The 22667-nt window shown below is 38.3% G+C and overlaps 1 protein-coding gene across 1 annotated transcript in view; it reads right to left on the bottom strand.

The window, feature by feature from the left end:
• The window catches only part of LOC123258820 (phosphatidylinositol-binding clathrin assembly protein LAP-like), a gene marked incomplete in the record, with an annotated part of 153490 nt that overhangs the window by 107317 nt on the left and 23506 nt on the right, over positions 1 to 22667 (bottom strand). Inside the window, 2 exon segments of the mRNA XM_044719055.1 lie at positions 7977 to 8052; positions 8251 to 8393. Coding sequence (XP_044574990.1) covers positions 7977 to 8052; positions 8251 to 8393 — 219 coding nt within the window.

Genomic DNA, 22667 nt, shown 5'->3' with positions numbered 1-22667 from the left:
TTTATAATAAAATGGATATTTTCATTCAAAAGCTGAGCATTTTTCCCACAAGATAAGATTTTTCGTGGATTTTAATAAAAAAGCTTTCTTCTTCAGAAAAATTAACAAAAAAGTTATAAAAAATTTTTTTTCAAAATTTCAAAAAATCATAACTCCAGAACCGCTGCATGTTAAGGGCTGAAACTTGTAGGGAATTTATTTCTTATTATAGAGAACACCTCCATAAATTTTAAACATAATCCGCGAGGGTCGCCCCGTAAAAATGTTCTTATTTGGTGGAATGACCCATATGCAATATTGGATGCGACCCCAATGTGTCGCATGTGCAATCCCATTGAATTTACTAAAGAACCCTGCTCTCACGTACTATCATCAATGTGTATTGTCTGTGTCTTTATGTTTAATTCAATGATCCAATTAACAAATCTAAGTGCAATAGTCGATATCCAGTGGTTGTGCGAAGAGTTGAAACAAGACACTCGTGTGGCATGATTAATAGTATCGCGACAGTCAGAACAAAGAGATTGTGCCGAGGTATATAGTATAGGCAGACAATACTTGTAATTCATGAGCCCAAAACTTTTTGATGTTTTTATACTTTAAGTGGCCAATCCCGTAAGAGTAATTACTTGTTTAAAAAATTTGGCAACGCTGTTTGAGCTTATAATTAAAAAAAAATCTTAACGCACACATGCTTTCCAGGAAAACATCAGCATGCATGACCATGCTTGACCAAGCATGAATTATGGAAGATCGTGCATGAATCATACATGACTGAGCATGAATCGTGTACGATCATGTATGGTTGAGCAAAGCCATATCCAATTATAGATGCTCAACCATGTGACTAATCCTACACGATTATGCATGATTCATGCACAACCATAGTCAACCATGGATAATCATATAAAATGAAAATTGCAAGGTTGTGAATAAGTCTGCATGAATGAGTATGACTTCGGATAATTATATACGATTCTTGCTTGACTAAACCCGATCATGCATGAGTAATGCTTGGTCAAACCTGATCAAATGATCACCCATCATAATTTTTCACGCCGCTCAAATCATCACGCATGAGTAAGCATCGCTGAGATTAGTTTTAAACATTGATGGATAATTATACGTTATCAAGCTCGATCATGCAAGTCTATTTTTGAGCAGTAAGAATGATCGCTCGTGATCTCGCTTCACTGTGTATGGCTCTATATAATCATGAATGATTCATGCATGGCTGTGACTGATCATGCATAATTGAATACGACTGTTCGAATTCAACAGTAAGTAGATATTTATTAGAGATCATAAATAGTAAAATAATTTTAGTTCCCCTTATTGTCTAAAATTTATCAACCAATACTTACGAATAAAGAAAATTTGTTGATGATCAACAAAATATTTATCATTTAGTTGGGATTTTTCATAATTTCAAACTATCACAAAATAATCCCCTCTATGCAATCGTACAACTCCCATACGTAGATGGTTCATATTTTTTAATGTATTTTAAATATTTCTGATGATTCTATCGTGAAGCCTTTATACCTCCTCTCTAGCTTTCCGACCCCATATCTCTACCCCATAACATAACACAGATCAGATCAGCTTGTCAAACAGCCACACTCTCCTTGTCCAGTCTTTTTCGAACTTCTTTTTATCCAACCCCCACTCCCGCCCCATTATTCTCGCTCCCTTAGCTACTCTTTCCCGAATATGTAATTCCTAGTCTCCGTTAGCTCTGATCACATATCCTAAATACGTATACCTATCTACTTCTTCTATCTCCTTCCCTCTCCAGTTCTAGATCATCTTTCTTTTTCTGCTCCCTCATTTTCTACACCTCATCATTTTTTACCCCACGTCAACCTCCAGCTTTTTCTTTTCAACATACCTTTCTAATATCTTCATTTATCCCTTCATCTCATCCCCATTCTTCGCGAGCAGAGTTATATAGTCGGCATATGCTAGGAAATAGATTTTTTTACCCCCAGACAGTTCCACTCTTCCCCATCTTTCTTTTTTCATCTCATCATCTATATCTGCTAGAAAAAGAACGAATAACAGAGGGCTCAAGGGGCAGCCCTGCCTGACTCCCTTTACAGTCCAGAACTTCTCTCCTAGTTCCTTCCCCACCCTAACTCTGCCATTCGTTTCCTTTAGTACTTCATTACATCTCTTCACCAAACCTAGACTTACGCCCTTCTTCTTTATTACCTCCACTAATTCCGTCCTATTTACTAAGTCAAAGGCTGCCTTGAAATCCACAACGAGTACCACCCATTTCCTTTTTTCTTTGTGAATTTCACGGTTAATCAGGTAGTTCAGGGCGTAAATATTACCTATTTTTCCTCTTCCCTTCCTGAATCTTGCCTGAGATATAGGAAAAAGCCCTTTCCCTTCCAACTTCTTTATAGTATTCCCACGTAAACCTTGCATGCTGTCTGTGTTATCGTGATCCCTCTGTAGTCGCTTACCTTCTTTCCCAACTCATTTTTCTTAATTAGAACTACTATTCCATCATTACACTCTTCCGGCCATCCCTCCCTCATCCAGACCCTTTGGCATATACTCCATAGCTCAGTCCCGAGCGTTCCTCCTCCGTATTTTCAGGCTTCGTTCAGGACTCCGTCTCCTCCCATTGCTTTATAGTCTTTTGAATTTTTTTACAACCTCTTTAACTTCCTCCAATTCGATGTCTCCCAACTCTCCTTCTTTCTTCCTTTCTTCCACCGTCAATCCTTCCCAACTTCTCCTCTCCTCTACTCCCTCGAACATCTCTTTGAAGTGAGCACCCCACGTCTCCATCTTTATATCTTTATTTATCCCATCCCTCTTTTTCCTTCCTTCGTTTACAATCTTCTAAATCTGCTCTTTCGTACTTGCGTTTTTAACCAGGTCCTCCCATTTTTGTTTTTCCTCTTCTCCCTTCCTTTCAAAAACTTTCCTATATCGTTTCTTCTCCTAATGTAATCTTCTCTTACAATTCTCCCGCTCTTAAATTTTCTTAAAACTTTTCCTAGGTTAGTTTTTTCCTTGATTGCTTTTTTGATTTCCCTTTTTAATTTTTCCTACTCTTCTTCAACACTCCCTCCAAAAGTCCCTACATCCTCTAATCCCTATTTAAAGCTTTTTATCTTATCTTTGGTCCATCTCTTTCGACGTACCCCTTGCCATACCTCCCTATTTTTTTTTCTCCCCTCTTCTCATTAGCTTTCCTTTTCATTACCACCGGGAGGTGGTCGGACTCTGTTCTATCTTCAACTTTTAGTTCCGAGATCCGATCCCTATTTCTTTCATTACTCATTACCACATATATTACAGAACAGCCTCTTTCCCCCACAAAAGTCCATTCCCCTTCTTCGGATCCTTCAATACACCCATTTAGTATTACCCATCCCCTCCCTTCTATGAATCTACATAAATCCTTTCCCTTCTTATAAATGACCTTATCGTTTGACTTCTTTATGCTACATTCTTCCTGACTTTCTCCAACTTTAAGGCCTCTATCTGTTCTAGTTCTAGCATTGACATCCCCTCCAATTAATATACGTTTGTCCCATGCCTCCTCCAACCATCTGCTTATGAGCTCTTTCTTCCTATCTAGGTCGTCATTGATATATGCCCCTACCACCCACCACCACTCCTCTCCTAGTTTGACCTCTCTTTCCACTCACCCCTCTACATTCCATTTTCTCTTTTTTTCTACTTCTATCCTTTCTTTAACTCCGACCAGAATATCTTTTCTCGCTCTGCCTCTTCCATTGGAAACCACTGCCTCCTGTAGATCCCATGTACAGCCCCTTTTCCAAGTCTCTCTAACCTCCATCCATTTTTTATTACCAACCCATGTCTCAAGTAACACTACGATGTCCCAGTTTCTTGAACCTACCTAAAAGTCTTTTGCTTAGTTTTTCACTCCAGCTACGTTCCAGAAACAAATCCAATACGTACATTCTTCAACCCTATTTCCTTTTTCTCTTATTTTTCTGCCCCCTCCACCCTTTTTAACAACCTTCACCAATATTTATTTCCCTTTTGATTTTTCTAACTCCCTTTCACCTCATCCCACAATCTTAGACTCCCATTCACCCACATTTTCATTTACCCTATTTTCACTGTGGTACCGTAAGTTCTTTCCTTCATTGCCTCCTGTGATATGATTTTCTTTACTCTCCTCTCTTCGAAGGTTAGATCGTCCACTACCCTGATGTTTTCCCCTTTCAACTTACTCTTGGCTAATAGTCTAAGAGCCAGTGAACGGCTACCTGTATGTATCTGACCAGACCTGGGTTTTTGAACATTGAGGCCCCTATACCTACCGTACATGAGGTGGAGACTTACTAAGCCCAAAGTGGTGGACGCGGCGGGCGCTCAGGTAAGACAGGTATCGATTTTTGGCTAATTTTAAATGCATTTGACCACGTCGACCGTTTTGATATTTGAAAATATATTATTATTATTAACGGAAAATAATAATGGAAGACCATTATCACGCGTTTCACATTGTGGCAGACAATTTTGACAATGTTAAAAAAAGTTTTTTTTTTTAAGTAATTGACCAGATCTGCCATCAATATATTTTATTTTTTATAGTCTTAAAAACTTATATTGATTACGGCAGATGTATTCATTGTGTATAAACATCAGCAGATAACAAAATCTGAGATACTACCTGGTCAAATTTCTATACAGGGTGTCCCAAAAGTCACGGACGCCATTGTAGCATCTGATGAAAAAAATAATTCTGAGACGAAAAGTCCTTAGTCATTTTTCAATTAACCGCATAGATAATTAATTATTAATTAAAAATAACGTCTCTTTATTTGTTAGAGAGAGAGCGCCAGTAAAGTATGTGCCAAACAAAGACACAACTAACTGCATGACTAACTAGTTTCTATAGCTAACGTAGTCACACATATTTACTTACACATTCACACGTGCAAGCGTCTTCGTTGGAACGCACTTGACTCGACACTAGTGCTCTCTCTCTAAAGCATAAAAGGACGTTATTTTAATTAATAATTAATTATCTATGTGTCTGATTAAAAAATGGCTAAGGACTTTTCGTCTCAGAATTATTTTGTTTATCAAATGCTACAATGGCGTCCGTTACTTCTGGGACACTCTGTATATTACGATAGCAATTTTACATCAATATAATTTACTTAATCATTGTATTTTTTGAAATTAATATTTTTCATGTAGTCTATATACTAAACTTTGAAAGTTTGACGATAAAAAAAGAGATACATCACGAAAAAATCTTAAATATTAAGGTATACTGCTAAGAACAAAAAATAATTTAAATTTCTATTTTATTCTTCATATTTATTTATTTATTTAATAATACAAAATTTAAAAGTTTAGATAAATAAAAAACAATCATGCATGCATTACAAAATAAATATATATGTATATTAGGGTGGGCCAAAAAATCGACTATTTTCAACTTCCCGCTAAGAAAATTGAAAATTTTCAAAAATCGGGAAGTTATTGGTTTTACCTCGTTTTGCGATAATCGAGTTTTCATCAGATCTCGACGTTTTAAGGTCACAGGAAGCATGAAAAATGAGGTTAGTGAGTCCCCACCTCATGTACGGTAGGTATAGGGATCTCAATGTACAAAAACCCAGGTCTGGTCAAATACATACAGGTAGCCGTTCACTGGCTTAGACTAATCGATCTCATGGTCGCGCTCGACATCTTTCTGCCCGTCTTGGTGATTGTCACCCTGATCATCGTGCTCATGGTCGCGCGGAACATCTTTCTGTCCATTTTAGTCATTGTCACGCTGATCATCGTGCTCGTGATCGCACTAGACGTCGTACTTGTGACCCGGCTGAACATCGTGCTCTGGGTCACGCTGGACATTTTTCTTGTCATCTTGCTTATTTTCACTTGCTGAACATCGTGCTCCCGAACGCGCAAGACATTTTGCTCGTTGTCGCGCTGGACATCTTCCTGAACATTTTGCCCGTGCTCACGCCAGACATCGTGCTCATAGTCACGCTGGACATCTTTCTGATCATCTTGCTCCTTGTCTCACTAAGCATTTTGCTCCTGATCTTGCTCATTATTATGTTTACGGTCTGCTGAACATCTTGCTCGTGATCGCGCTGGACATCAATGCTTATGGTCACGTTGAACATCATGGTCGTTCTCGCGGTGGACATTTTTCTGAGCGTCTTCTTGGTCATTTTGTTGTTTTTCTTTTTGAGATGGCCAGAAAGATGTCCCGCGCGACCATGAGCACGATGATCAGCGTGACAGTGACCAAGATGTCCCGCGCGACCATAAGCACGATGTCTAGCGTGAGCATGGGCACAATGTTCAGAAAGATATCCCGCGCGACCATGAGCACGATGATCAGCGTGACAATGACCAAGACGTCCCGCGCGACCATAAGCACGATGGCTAGCGTGACCACGGGCACAATTTTCAGAATGATGTCCCGCGCGGCCATAAGCACGATGATCAGCATGACAATGACCAAGACGGCCAGAAAGATGTCGAGCGCAACTGTCGAGTCGAGTCGTACTTATACGATAGACCATGAACGTGTGTGTGTGCAGAGTAAAATCATGCATGTATTGTACTATACAATTACATCTATATCTGTTGAGAGAGAGCGTGGGTGTACGAAATCAGATGACTATATCTATATGTTAGCTCTAGCTTCAACGAGAATTTTCTCGACCAATTTCAGGAGACATCGTAGGCGACAAGTTGCGGCGGATGCGCAGAACGGTATAGCGCCAATCGGGGCCGTATAGGAAAAACCAAATTTGCTCGTACGGTGGCCAGTACCACCAGTTGCTCTGAGGCCCTTGAATCAGAAGTAATTTTCACGCAATCGTTCTCGCATATTACGCATCATACAGTACAATTGAGATATTCTCAAAAATCACATCGTTTAACATCATTTTCTTTACTATCATTCGAATCATATTCACGAATTCAATTATTTTCGGTAAAACGCAATTTTATAGAAATAACACGGTAATTCGGACTAACGCCATACATCCGAGCTCTCTCTCATTCTTTTGGGTATTGACGCCCGTGGTTTTGATCGTGCCTCCTTGGCTTTGATCGTTTCTCTCTCACACACATACAATCTAATAGCACTCTCCAGAAGAGTCATCAGTATTCGCCTACATTTGACAATACGCATTAAGCTATTCTCACCAAAAGATAGTTATTATTACAATAGCTCAGGCCAGCTCCTGACAAAATAACACTAACTCAGGCCAGCTCCTGACGAAACAACAATAGCTCAGGTCCTATCCTGACGAAATAACAATAACTCAGGCCAGATCCTGACTAAACAACAATTACACATTCACACACATTTATTTCTTGTTATTATCATCGAGGAGGTTTTTTTTATCTGATCATCAGATTTTTCCTACTCTGGGACAATAAATTTCTTCCTGTTGTCCCAAACATCGAGTGTAATTTATTTAAATTTCCTATCCATCTACACTAATAATCAAAATCAAATTCTGAAAAACTGAAGCACGAAATCTCGGCGCTTCGACGAGGTTTCGACAAAACAGCGACCATGAGAACGATGATCAGCGTGACAATGACCAAGATGTCCTGCACGACCATGAGCACGATGATCAGCGTGACAGTGACCAAGATGGCAAGATAGATGTCGAGCGTGACCATGAGCACGATAGCTAGCGTGACTACGGGCACAATGTTCAGGAAAATGTCCCGGAAGACAACGAGCAAAGTTTGTTTCAGCATTTAAATTTCAAGGTCGAACGATGGATATCGGGACACTCTAGTAGAAATAATCAAGTTTTAACTCAATTTCAACCAGTAACTAGTCTAATTGGTCTAAAAGCTGATATTTTTCAACCAAACACAACACACTTATATTGCCCAAGTATTCGCAATACTTTTATACCGAATGCATAAACAGTACGTTTCAATAACAATAATATCTACAAAATAATTTGTTTCCTTACCTTGAACACCACTTTTATCTAAAAAGTTATTAAGCTGAAAAGTACTGTTACTTGAAGCTAGGTACTGCGTAAATCTCTAGAAAAAGAAAAAAATTTAATTGTCAACTGAAGTCGATTTTGCATACACCAAGCTCGCTATATTTTAGATGCATATATATATATATATATATATATATATATATATATATATATATATATATATATATATATATATATATATATATATATATATATAGCTATATATATATATATATATATATATATATATATTTACCTCATTTCCATAACAAAGTAAATGATGTACAGTGATGAGTGCTTTAAAAACAACGGTCCAATTGGTATTTTGTGATCGCTCAACAAGAAGATTAGCTAGCTGTGGTATTGAAACATTAGGTTCATTCGTACAATGAATTAGATCTGGAAAAAAAATTGTCATCAATCATTAAATTGTGACTGAATAATCGAAAAACTTTTAATTTTTTAACTTCCCACTAAAAAAATTGAAAATTTAAAAAAATCGGGAAGTTATTGGTTTTATCCCGGTTTTCAAAAAGTAAGTTTTCATCAGATCTGGGAGTGTCCATAAACTACGTGGTCATATTTTAGCCCCTTTTAAACCCCTCCCGCCCCTCATGTAGCCTAACGTAGATTTTCTCGTGACCCTCCCCCCTCTCCCCGCCCTAATGGAACGTGGTTTTTTTACACAATATTGTCTGCACGGAAAAAAAATATTGTTAAAATGACTATCTAACGTATCCTTAAATGACGTATCCTTAAAATAACGTTCCAGTTTTCTAATTTAAGGGTTCATTTGTTTCACTTAAGCATAGAGAGAATAGCTCTTGTAAGTAAATATATGTAGTTTCGTTAAAACAGGCAACTGTTTTGTCAACGTGAGGATCTATATACTTGAATCAACTAAATGTAAGGCCTAAAATAATGATACGGATCGTTAATTTGATGATCTGCTGTATAGCTTAATTGGCTATACAGCGTATCTCTAAAAAAAATCCGGAAAACGGTTGACTCTAAAGGGCATCTCTGCAACTTCCCGCTAATTCCATATCTAAGTCCTTAAAATTGAACTTATGACGTTTTTGAGCTCTTCGAACTTAAAAATATAATTTATATGTTATTTCGAGCTCTCCGAGCTCAAAGAGTTAGCTGTTCTAAGCTAGTCTGATAGAAGTTTAATAAAACAGTATTTTTTTAATTTTTAAACTGCGATAATTTCTGAATGAATCAATCGATTTTTACACAGTTGGCAGTATTCCACGCAGTTTTTCAAATTCTATGATATACTTTCAAACACAAACTGATCGAACCAAAAATTTTAGAGAAATTTGAAAAATTCACTTTTTCCGAATTTTATCGACAACGATAACTCCCGAACCAATCAACCGATTTTCATGTTCTTGCTGGCTATCGACGTGCTTTTTTAGGCTCATGAATATTTTATTTTATCAAAAAAGATCCAAAAAGAAATGTCGGTTATGTTGAAAAAACACTTTTTTCGAAATTTTTCGTTTTCGATAACTTTCGAACGAAGAATATGTGGTGAGGCTTTCGCCTACCTCCGAAGAGGCCGATTCCTGGGCTTAAAAGAGTTATACTTGCACGTATATTTATCCCATTCCCAACATAGCGAAAACACAGTAAAGCTCACAGACAAGGAAAAACTTCTACTCTTTTGTGTTTATACAGTCATTGAGCAGCATAACTCTCGAACGAAGAATATATAGTGAGGCTTTCGCCTACCTCCGAAGAGGCCGATACCTAGGCTCAAAAGAGCTATACTCGCACGTATATTTGTCCTACTCTCACGCAACAAAAACACAGCCAAGTTTGCGGGCAAAGAAAAACCCTGCCCTCAAGCTTTTACGCTATCATTGGACAAATGTGAATGGAATTGAATTTAATGTCGATCTGTCCTCGTTCTCAGTCAACTGTAAGCAACCCATTCAACGACTGCGTTAGCCTGATCGGTAATCTAATAACAACCCGACCAGTTACCAGCGGGGCCCATACGGGGAGATGCAGCCGTAAGACCTATTTAAGCTATAATACTTATCCCCCCTGCAAGAGTCTCGTTCGTGTGTATCTGTCTAATTTAATCCCCGAATCTTTGAGCTTACCTGCGTTTCCAAATAATTTGACAGCGTCACGAGGCCTTGCTCGGTCTGTATACTTTTCGCAGTGGTAACTGTTAGTTTCAGTGACATGATTTAACATCACACCACCTACTCGTAGCAGAACCCACGGAGAGGGCGTTACTTGCTTAATCGTAGACCCAATTTTAAACGTATTGCTTTCTAAAAAAAGAAAAACAATAGTCCCAATAGGGCCACGATCATTTTCGCCATAACTCTCGAACGAGCTATATATGGCGAGGCTTTCGCCTACCTCCAAAGAGGCCGTTTCCTGGGCTCAAAAGAACTATACACGCACGTATATTTGTCCTACCCTCACCATAACGAAAACACAGCCAAGATCGCGGACAAGGAAAAACCGCTGCTCTCTTGTGTTTATACACATTCATTGAACAGCTGCAAGAGTTGCGTATAATTGTAAGTGTGTGCAACTCTCATCAACTCCTCTGGCAATTCATTCTCTGTGGGCACATCGAGATGTACCCACAGAATATGAGCAGTATCCAGCGGGGACCACGGGGAGGCGGAGTCGATAGAAGACCATGTCGTTTGTGTAATGTGTTGTGTGTAAAATATGATTCTACGTGTAAGTGTTTGCGTGTGTGGGGTGCCCGGGCACTTGTGTAGTTTATGGTCATTTTCCCCTATCTTATTCTACGGCAGTCATCCAAAGCTCTATACTGTCCTCACAATTGTGTGGAGCATATCGCTTGTGCCTAGGCGTTCCGACTCTACCTAGGTGGATGTCTGTTGAGTCTCGTCCCTAGTCGCGTTTTCGTTAGCTAGTTGGGTTTGGAGTTTGCAACACATTATTACTTTACTGAAACCTTTTAAAAGCTTGAAGTTACTTTGAGATGTGGCAATCGAACGCGCAACGCTTGCCCACTCCGCGTTCCCACCCAAAATCTTCTTGAGCACCTCGCGTTGAGGCTCGTACTCATGGCATTCGAGCATTAAGTGCTCCACGTTGTCGACCCTTTCTCCTAATCCATTCTCCCTACACTCGTCGCAGAATTTACTATCCGTATGTTCGTACTTAAATTGATATTCTCTAAAGCAACCGTGTTCGGTTAGCATTTGGGTCAGCCAGAAGTTAGGGCTGTTTTTTTTATTTCAAGTGACGAATCGATGCCTAGTATTTGTCTGAGTATTTGATGGTCCTCAGGTGAATCAGGATTCCAGTAGCTGAGTCTGATGTCGGAGAAAAAAGGGCAGCTCACTAGGAAATGGGACATAGTCTCTCTTTCCGTCTGCTGGCAAAACTGGCAGTGTTTTAGGGGTCTTAATTTATGCAATGAGCGGTCTATAAAAATTTGGCAGGAGTATTTACTGGCGAGGCGCAGCTGTACCAGAGGTTTAAGTAGATAGTGAGGCGTGGACTCTAATTCTCGCAGAACTTTGTGTAGAGTATAATCCAGAACAAATTGACAGGCACTCGAGCGTTTGTAACGGAGGAGATCTAGATCTTTATAATAGTTTTTGTACTTGCTCAGAAGATATTCTTTTCGGGATTTCCAGTGTGTGGCATCAAGGTTATTTAGCATTGAAGACTCTTGTGTGCAATATAGGATGTCCTTTAGCTGCTGGACCCAATTGTGGCGGCTGGAGTTGAAAGTGTCTTTTAGTGTATTTAAGCGATGAAAAAATATTTTCGGAAATCTGGAGTTGTCCATTTCAAGGATCTTTATCACCCAGTTTAATGCTAGATTAAAGATGTCCACCGCGACATGTTGAATATTTAGTTCGAGTCTGATAGCATAGTTTGGAGTACATGCAGGTAGCGAGAAAAGTTTTTTGTAGAAGTTAAGCAGAGCATATTCAAGTCGGTCCCAATTTTTTGGAGTAAGGCACCACAGATGTGCAAGGTAAAGTAGCATGCTTTTGGAAAGACTGTTGAATACCTGAACTTTACCTGACCAAGAGTCTGCTTTGAGTTGAGATAGTATGTTTAACACTGTGCTCGTGGCTATTTTTGACTTTTGGATGGCGTGATCAGTCGCTGAATTACCCTGTAAGGATGAGTTGAACACAACGCCCAGGTACATGTAAGAGTTGACTACCTCTACGGGTTCTCTCTTGTAAAGAAAGGTGATATCAGACTTACCAACCCTGCCGCTGGAGCTAACTTTGAGGATTTTAGTTTTGGTAATGTTTACGACCAGCTCATTTTCATCACAGTAATCCTCGAAGATTTTTAGGGTCTTTCGAAGTTGGATTGGCGTGCGTGCCAGCAGAGCTAGGTCATCCGCATATTTAAGTCCGAGGAGGTCCTTGTTAGCACCAAGATTCAGTCCGGAGAGCCCACGATCTTCCAGGAATGTTATAAGATCGGAAATGTATAAGATAAAGAGTAGGGGGCTCAGGATCTCTCCCTGTAGCACTCCCGTAGCAATCCCGCTTGGTGGCGACAAGTTGTTGCCGCTTTTTATTTGAACTGTCGTATCCTCGTAAAGGTTTTTGATGATATTCAGAACTTTGGCGCTGAGGCCAAGACTAAATAGCTTATTCCAGAGTTTCCCCCGAGGAACGGAATCGAAGTGTGGCCAGTAGGCAGAAGACATTATCCCCGCAGCTCTTGCCAGGGCAAAAGCCAGCTTGCTTTTCGGGTATCAATCTCAAGTTAGTGGCCCAGTTTTGTACTCTGGAGCAGATAATTTGGGTAAAAATTTTGGTTACGCAGTTAATTAGTGCAATGCTTCGATAATTGTTAGGATCATTTACTTCGCCTTTTTTATGCAACATACTCATTAGCATGGAGGACCACTTCTTTGGCAGCTGTTCGGTTTTCAGAATTTTATTGTATAGCGCTAGTAAGTAATACAACCAGTTGTCGGGCAGCTCTTTGTAAAATTCATAGCATATACCATCGGTACCAGCAGATTTACCTGGTTTACATTTCTTAAGACTGGCGAAGAGTTCATCCGTGGTGATATCAGCATTCAGAAATTCATGATTCAGTCCGTCGAATGGGGGTAAACAGCTTGGACTTTGGTTGTATATCGATTGGAAGTGACGAACCCAGTCTTCGATCAAAATATTGCACTTTTTGGTTGAGAATCTCCGGACCGAGTTCACTTTATAATTATATAATTTATATATCACATATAGAAGACTCCTACTAAATTTGAAGACTATTGGAGCTATAGCTTGGAAATTAAAGATTTTAATTATTAACACCCACCCCCGCAACCCTCTGTGGGGTGAAATATCTTAAAGCTCGTTTATAAATTATTTCTACAACCCTTACAAAAGATTTCTACCAAATTTGGAGTTGATAGGAGCAATAGTTTGAAAACGGGAATTTTTCATTGTTAACGCCCCCGCAACCCCCCTTGTAGATGGAATTTCGTAAATCTGTTCTTAGCTGACCTCTACTCGGTGAGAAAAATATTACTACCAAATTTCAAGTCTCTAAGTCTTTTGGTTCCAAAGATATCGTGATGAGTGACTATATACGTGGAAATCTCTCATATATGTCGTAGTCTTTTCGCAAAATCCGTCATTTCATGAAATACCTAGGCACTTCCAGAAGCGTCGGCGTTTAGTGAAAAATATTTAAATTGCATTATCAGCCTAGGTATTTCATGAAATGACCACTTTGTGCCGGCATCTCGTGTTTAAAGCCAAGATACATAATCGGACGCATAGAACAGTTGGACTTTTCATGTAATACTTATTGTACATCTTGGCACGTTGAATAAAGAAAAAAAAATTAATAAAAGCAAATACAGATTAATTTGTAAAAAAATATAATGAATATTATGGAAAACAAGATAACAAACGACCGCATACTTCAGTTTACTTAAAAAAGGTAAATATTATGGGTAAAACCAGTAACTTCCCGATTTTTTGAAAATTTTCAATTTTCTTAGCAGGAAGTTAAAAATTAATAATATTGAAAAATGGAAGGAATAAAAGCGAATAAACATTTATTTGTAGAAAAATATAACCAATGTTATGAAAAACAACCTAACAAACGACCGTATAATATTTACCTTTTATAAGTAAACTAAAGTATTCGGTTGTTTGTTAGATTGTTTTCCGAAATATTCGTTATATTTCTTTACAAATTAATCTGTATTTGCTTTTATTCCTTCTTTTTTTTTTAATGTTATTAATTTTTTTTTCTTTATTCAACGTGCCAAGATGTATAATAGGTATTACATGAAAAGCCCAACTGTTCTATGCGTCTGATTATGTATCTTGGCTTTAAACACGAGATGCCGGCACAAAGTGGTCATTTCATGAAATACCCAGGCTAATTATGCAATTTAAATATTTTATATATATAGATTATTTCAGTAATAATAATATATTTTAGTAATACTAGAGATTAAGTAACAAATAGTAAATGTTAAAATATACGTATTGAAAATATAGAATCCCTAAAATAAAAATACATGAGAGTTGGAAGTTACACGGAAAAAACTATACTAAAAAAAGTGTCATTTGGCAGCCAAAATGAATGTAGATTTTCTGATAAAATAAAATCTTAACACTGATAGTTTAGATACTTCAATCACATTTACAGAATACATTTTCCTTAAGTTACGAAAAACTTGTATTATCGTTGAAACGAATGCAATAGTAAAATTTCATTAAATACCTATAGACGAGTAGGTTAGTTTTAGTCTAGGAGAATGAAATGACATGGAAATTGGTGCTCGTTATATGGACTTCAAAATGTAATTTACAGAAATTAGCTCAAGTTATCGCATTTAAAAGTTATCTTAAAAAGAACCTACAGAAATGTGAGTTTTTGCTTTTTTTGAAATTTTTGAATTGCTCTTATTTCTTAACTAATCAAGCGATTGAACTCCTCTCATCCAAAGAATAACTATAATGAGTAGGGCCGAGAATTTAGTTCTTTTAAAAGAGAGAGACAGAAGATAGGCGTAGCCAAGCGTTTTGATTGGTCGTAATAAATAAATTGTTTTTTGTTTATCGCTATTAAGTGGAGACAGCAGCTTGAATAAAAAATAAAATTTAGATTGCTAATCCAACATGAAAATATAAAAAATATGTCAAAAAAAACAGGTTAGTTTGCAGATGTGAAGGTGCTTGTAAACAAATACAAGTCTGTGCTGCTCAGATAAATAAAGAAGAGAATTTGAAACACCGTGTTGTAACTAAAATGTTTAATGAAATGAATTAAAAGTGAACAGTGACAAGCTGGCGATTTCGCTGGAGATCGCGTAAACGAATTGCTCCCGGTCTCACTGGTAATTTAGCTGGAGATCACGCTGACGATCTTTCTGGAGGTCTCGCTGGTGATCACGCTGACTGTATTTCTGAAGGTCTCGCTGGATATCACGCTGAGTCAGCGTGATCTCCAGCGAGACTCCCAGAAAAACCGTCAGCGTAATTACCAGCGAGACCTCCAGAAAGATCGTCAGCGTGATCTCCAGCGAGACCTCCAGAAAAATCATCAGCGTGATGGCCAGCGAGACTTCCAGAAATACCATCAGCGTGATTACCAGCGAGACCTCCAGAAAGATCGTCAGCGTGATTACCAGAGAGACCTTCAGAAAGATCGTCAGCGTGATCTCCAGCGAGACCTCCAGAAAGATCGTCAGCGTGATCTCCAGCGAGATCGTCAGCTCGATCTCCAGCGTGACTCCCAGAAAAACCGTTAGCGTAATCACCAGCGAGACCTCCAGAAAGATCGTCAGCGTGATTTCCAGCGAGATCGTCAGCGTGATCTCCTGTGAAACCTCTAGAGAGACCGTCAGCGTGATCTCCAGCGAGACCTTCAGAAATACAGTCAGCGTGATCACCAGCGAGACCTCCAGAAAGATCGTCAGCATGATCTCCAGCGAGATCGTCAGCGTGATCTCCAGCAAGACTCCCAGAAAAACCATCAGCGTAATCACCAGCGAGATCTCCAAAAAGATCGTCAGCGTGATTTCCAGCGAGACTTCCAAAAAGATCGTCAGCGTGATGGCCAGCGAGACTTCCAGAAAGACCATCAGCGTGATTACCAGCGAGACCTCCAGAAAGATCGTCAGCGTGATCACCAGCGAGATCGTCAGCGTGATCTCCAGCGAGACTCCCAGAAAAACCGTCAGCGTAATCACCAGCGAGACCTCCAGAAAGATCGTCAGCGTGATCTCCAGCGGGACTCTCAGAATGACTGTCAGCGTAATCTCCAGCGATACCATCACCGTGATCGCTAGCAAAATTACCACTGAGACTGGCAGCAATACCAATAGCACAACTTCTAGCGAAACGACCTCCAGCGAGACCATCAGCGTGATCTCCAGCGAGACCTCTAGAAAGACCGTCAGCGTGATCTCGAGCGAAACCGTCACTGTGATCGCTAGCAAAATTACCAGCGAGACCGGCAGCCATACCTTTAGCACAACTCCCAGCAAAACGACCTCCAATGATACCGACAGCGAGACCTCTTGAAAAACTATTAGCGTGATCTCCAGCGAGACCGTCAGCAAGATTTCTAGCGTGACCTCCAGCGAGACCTTTAAAAAGACCGTCAGTGCGATCTCCAGCAAAATTACCAGTAAGACCGGGAGCAATTCCTTTACGCGATCTCTAGCGAAATCGCCAGCTTGTCACTGTTCACTTTTATTCATTTCTTTAAACATTTTAGTTACAACACGGTGTTTCAAATTCTCTTTTTTATTTATCTGAGCAGCACAGACTTGTATTTGTTTACAAGCACCTTCACATCTGCAAACTAACCTGTTTTTTTTTTTGACATATTTTTTATATTTTTATGTTGGATTAGCAATCTAAATTTTATTTTTTCTTCAAGCTGCTGTCTTCACTTAATAGCGATAAACAAAAAACAATTTATTTATTACGACCAATTAGAACGCTTGGCTACGCCTATCTTCTGTCTCTCTCTTTTAAAAAAACTAAATTCTCGGCCCTAATAATGAGTAACGTTAGAATCCTTTGAGAATTGTGGACGCTAACGTCGTCACAAGTCGCGTTATATCGTAGATACATAGATATACATATATAGTCAAATCTATAGTCATAGATATAGATAAGTAAGAAACAAGTAAGAACTAGGTAAGCGAGAAAACTTTATTAGAGAGAATATTTCTCAGATCCGTTATTTTACCTCCCTAGAAACTCAGTAAGTGAGAAATATAAACTCCTGTAAGTGACAGCCGTTTTTTTCGCTCGTGAACCTCTATAACTGAGATTGCTACTTGCCGTACAGGTACACTCTATAAGCAACAGTTAAACGTATTTAATGTTTACTATTTATGACTCATTCTTAAATGAGTTCGATTCGGTATTCTTATCGTCCCATGGCCTTCCGAGAAATTCTTCTATTCAAATGACCAAATGTGCATCTGTCATTGTTTTCTTCTAGTTCAAGGAACTCATATACTATTCAAATAGCCAAATGTGCGTACCGACTTATTTCTCAAGCTTAGTACATTCAGTTGATAAATAGCAATTGCGAAGAAAGTTTCAGCATTTACTCAAAATGTCCAAACGAAAAATCAATGTGTTGTCTTTGAGTGATAAACTTCAAATTGTAAACGCGTTCAAGTCTCGCAAGTTACGAAGTGAAATACCTATTATAAAATTATGAAATCGAGAGAATTAATAAAGTCTCAGTGCTTTGAGGGACATGGAAAGATTAAGAGAAGCCGGCTTTCTGAGTTTCCCGGCGTTGAGAAGCACCTGTTAAAATGGATTGTAACGGGTTTTTATGCCGCTCAATTGGCCCCTTAAATTAAATTAATTAAAACAATAAACTAAATAAAACGAATCTAAATTAATAAATATGAGGGCGCCACCAGGTTTTTTAATCACGGTTCCTGGAACCGGAACCAGAGCTGAGCTTATCTTACCGGGAGAGAGAGTGGAGGAAGGTGATCTGAAATAAATAAATCCTTAATTAACAATATATGGCCAAATTTATTAACAACAAAATGATTTAACAAAATGCGCTCACTCGCACTCACACTATAACGAGTTAAGACTACAGCTTATTTCTACTACTCCCAACTTGACTAACTAACCAAACTGACTCAACTAACTCCACGACTTGACAGATTGATTACCCTGCACAGAGACTAATCGTATGCAAGAGCTCGTTAACTCGGCCCACAGGAGTAACGACCCAGTGACTAAACGTAGACCTAGATACTCCTGCAGCCTAACGTACCCTGCTGCAGGACAACGACCCAGTGACTAAACGTAGGCCTAGATGCGCTGAAGTTCACACACATACACTGCTACAAGACAACGACCCAGTGACTAAACGTAGACCTAGATGTCTTGCAGCTCACACACATACCCCTTAAGTACCTAGCCAACGTAACACCTCGCACAGAGAACGCAATGCACGAGGGGACGCTGTTAACACTCACACACTCATAACCCACGCGTCTCACACACACACACACACACTGATTTTACTTTACTTTTATTTTTAACTTATAAAAGTTATTATAAAAATTTAATTCCAGAAAATTACTACATTAACTTTCAACTTAATTATTTCAGTCATTAGCCAACAATTAAATTGTAAAATATTTTCACAACTAATAATTTAATCTCCAAAAATCTAAGCTAAAAACCGACGCCTAAATTTACTCCAAATCAATCACGAGTTTAATACTCAACATTAAATAAATTTTCAGGAACATTCGAAGTCTAAATTTATTTCAATTCAACTCGTAATTTATTTCTTAAATAATAAATAATTCGTATTAAAATTCATCAATTAATTTTAACTAACTAAAATTTCCCGGACTTAATAATCCACGTTGTTAGTTAAATTCTAAAGAATTTTATCAAGATGATGAAATTAAAATTAATAAATAAATTTCCAGAACTTAAATTCAATAAACAAAAATAACCGCGTAGAATTTTCCGATTAAATAAATAATTTATCTCACTATAAAATAAATTAACGAAAAATTATCCACGGGTAAATCAATCTTAATTATGCCAAAATTTCAGTAAATCAGTTCTCGATAATTAAGATAATGTTAAATAATTATCTTCCTTGTAATAAATAATATTAATTAATAATAATTCAATTGTTCTTAATAATTTGTCGTGTAAAATAATTTCCAGGAATTTGCGCGCTAAAAATGGACGCCGGTATTCGTTAGTGCGTAGTAGACTTTGACCTTGGGTATACATTAACTGCGTTGTAAAATTCGACCGACGCTTGCGTGATTCGTGAGAAGACAAAGGAACTTTCTCGAAGAATTTATTTCTCGGTTTTATTTTATTAAATAAAATATTTGCAACTCAACCGATTTTTCAGATGTTCAAGATTATTAATAATTAATCGAGTAAATTAATAAAATCAATTCTCACGACAATTAACACCGCAAGGTCCTTGAACAGTCCTCGGGTATAAACCTCCTTGAGGGACGCTCAACACCAACTAACGAATAAAAATAACGTGAAATGAATTAATTATTGAATTATTACCAATTATATTGAGAATAAGTAATCAGAGGAGAAGTAAATCGAGTATAAACCCTGCGGTCCACTCCTAGCCCACAGAGTAATTATTGATACCTTTTTGAATATACGGCGATCTAACTCACTACTGGAGATTGAAGTCTTCGATGTTATTGGCTTCTGTCGATAGGTAACTACGCCGAGGATCAGTCTCTCTTGATTTTATGTGGCACACTGTCTGGCGGTTACACTACTTCTTCCTTTCGCAATGCACGGCTCACCTATATAATAACCCCCAAAATACCCCCTCCTACTCTCTTTTTAGGCCCGAAGATCGAGGCGCACCAGTGCTAGTCGAATAGTTATCGATCTCTGGCGACTTATCGATGCAGGGTAATTTTACCCTGTTACAGGATAAAACAATCTCTAAATAAGAATATTCCCATAGATGAACTGCAGTTTCAACAAAATTCCAAAGACTTTACTATGAAATTAGGAATCTTGAACTTTTCAGCTAGTAATGGCTGGTTAGAAAGTTTTAAAAAACACCATAGTATATCTTTCAAAAAAGCAGCCGGAGAAAGTAAATCTGTCGATAAAGGATTATGTAACCAATGGATTAAAGATTTGCCGAGTCTTTTAATAGGATATGATCCTAACGATATTTACAACGCCGATAAAACTCCTTTGTTCTTTATGTCTTCCAGATAGAACATTTATATTTAAGGGGGAAAATGCTACAGAGGATAACAGAGTAAGAAACGCCTAACTATTCTTCAATGTGTACATATGACCGGTACGGACAAACTTTCTCTGCTAATAATTGGAAAATTTAAGCGACCTAGATGTTTTAAAGGTTCCAAAACAAAGAAATTGAAAAAAAGATTGACCCTAAAGGCCATCCCTGCAACCTCGTTAATTCCATACTTAAGCGCTCAAAATTCCACTTATTCCGTTTTTGAGCTCAAAAGTCTGATGAAAGTTCAATGAAACACTATTTTTTTAATTTTCAAACCGCAATAACTTTTGAATGAATGAACCGATGTTCACGCGGTTGGCGGCATTCGACGCAGTTTTTTAAGCCTCATAGAAAACTTTCAAGTTTAAATTAATCAAACGAGTAATTTCGAAGTAATTTCAAAAAAACACTTTTTTTGGTTTTTTTTTGACAACTATGACTCACGAACGAATCAACCGATTTGAAACGGGCTGGCGCCGATCAACGTGGTTTTTTAATGTTAAGAGCTTATTAGTTTTGGAATAGATCGGTAAAGCCATTTAAAAGTTATCCAAAAAAAACCACATTTGAAAAATTTTTAACTTCCCGCTAAGAAAAACGAAGATTTTCAAAAATCGGGAACTTATTGTTTTCACCCCGTTTTGCAAAAATCGAGTTTTCATCAGATCTCGACGTTTGAAGGTCACAGGAAGCTTCCCTGACTTTCCCCACGAGGTTGTCACTATGTCTGTATGTATGTGTGTGTGTGTTTGTGTGTGACTATGTAACTCGCTTATAACTTTTGAACGACTGAACCGATCGGAACGTACTAAACGGCGTTCTAAAAAGTTCCCTCAAACTTAGATTTCCTGAGAATTTGAAACGATTCGGAATGATAGATTTTGAGAAATTTTGAAAAATCTCAAAAACAAAAGAAAAAAATCATTTTTGAAAGTGGTTTTTTTGGAATATCTTTTAAACGGCTCTATCAATCAACTTCAAAAACTAATCTGCCCTCAAGCTTGAAAAACCACGCCGATCGTCGCTAATCCGGTCAAAATCGGTTGATTCGTTCGAGAGATATACGTGCGTGTATAGCTCTTTTGAGCCCAGGAAACGGCCTCTTCGGAGGTAGGCGAAAGCCTCGCCATATATTTTTCGTTCGAGAGATATCGTGAACGAAAGAAAACCGAAAAAAGTGTTTTTTTGACATAACTTCGTCATTTCTTCTCGAATCGTTTTTGATGATATAAAATAATTTCAGAGCTTAAAAAACCGCGTTGATCGCCGCCAAAAACGTGGAAATCGGTTGATCGGTTCGAGAGATATCCTCGATAAAATATTTGGAAACAAGTGTTTTCTTAACATAACTTCGACATTTTTTGGAATAACTTTTAAACAGCTGCACTGATCGATTTCAAAAACTAATCAGCTATTAGCATGAAAAAATTACGTCGATCGCCGTCAAGCCGGTCAAAATTGGTCAATTCGTTCAAGAAATATCATGAACGAAAGAAAACCAAAAAAAAAGTGTTTTTTTGGAATTACTCCAAATTTTCTAGTTTTATCAATTCAAACTTGGAGATTCTTCATGGAACTAAAAAAATTGCGTCAAATCTCCCAACCGCGTGAAAATCGGTTGATTCATTTAAAAGTTAGTGCGGTTTGAAAATTTAAAAAATATTGTTCTGTGATACTTCTATCAGACTTTTGAGCTCGAAGAGCTCAAAATAACACATATATTGTATTTTTAAGCTCGAAGAGCTCCAAAACGTCATTAGTGCAGTTTTATGCACCTAGGTATGGAATTAGCGGGAAGTTGCACGGATGGCCTTCAGGGTCTACCGTTTTTCTAATTTTTTTATAGCTTTTTTGAAATGTCTCAAAATCTACTAGTTCGAATCGGTTTAAATTATTTTTAAAATCTAAGTTTGGTCAAGCCCTTTCGAATGGTACCAACCACGATGAAATCGGTCAAGCCTCTCAAAAGTTAGAAGAGGTTTACATACGGCCACACACACACACACACACACACACACACACACACACACACGCACACACGCACACACGCACACACGCACACGCGCACACACACACACACGCACACACGCGCACACACGCACACACACACACACACACACACACACACACACACACACACACACACACACACACACACACACACACACACACACATGCATACGTACATACAGACATACGGACATCATCGCGGAAACATTCGGGGAAGCTTCCTTGGACCTCAAAACGTCAACATCCGTTGAAAACTCGATTTTCGAAAAACGGGGTAAAACCAATAACTTCCCCAAACTTTTGAAAATTTTCAATTCTTAGCGGGAAGTTAAAAACGATATGGAAATGTCACAGAACTTTCAAACATTGTTTACCGCACAGGGGAGG

This window comes from Cotesia glomerata, linkage group LG2 (assembly GCF_020080835.1).
Source record: "Cotesia glomerata isolate CgM1 linkage group LG2, MPM_Cglom_v2.3, whole genome shotgun sequence".
Taxonomy (NCBI): domain Eukaryota; kingdom Metazoa; phylum Arthropoda; class Insecta; order Hymenoptera; family Braconidae; genus Cotesia; species Cotesia glomerata.
Note: the sequence above shows the minus strand (reverse complement) of the source record. Positions and strands in the feature narration are given on the sequence as shown.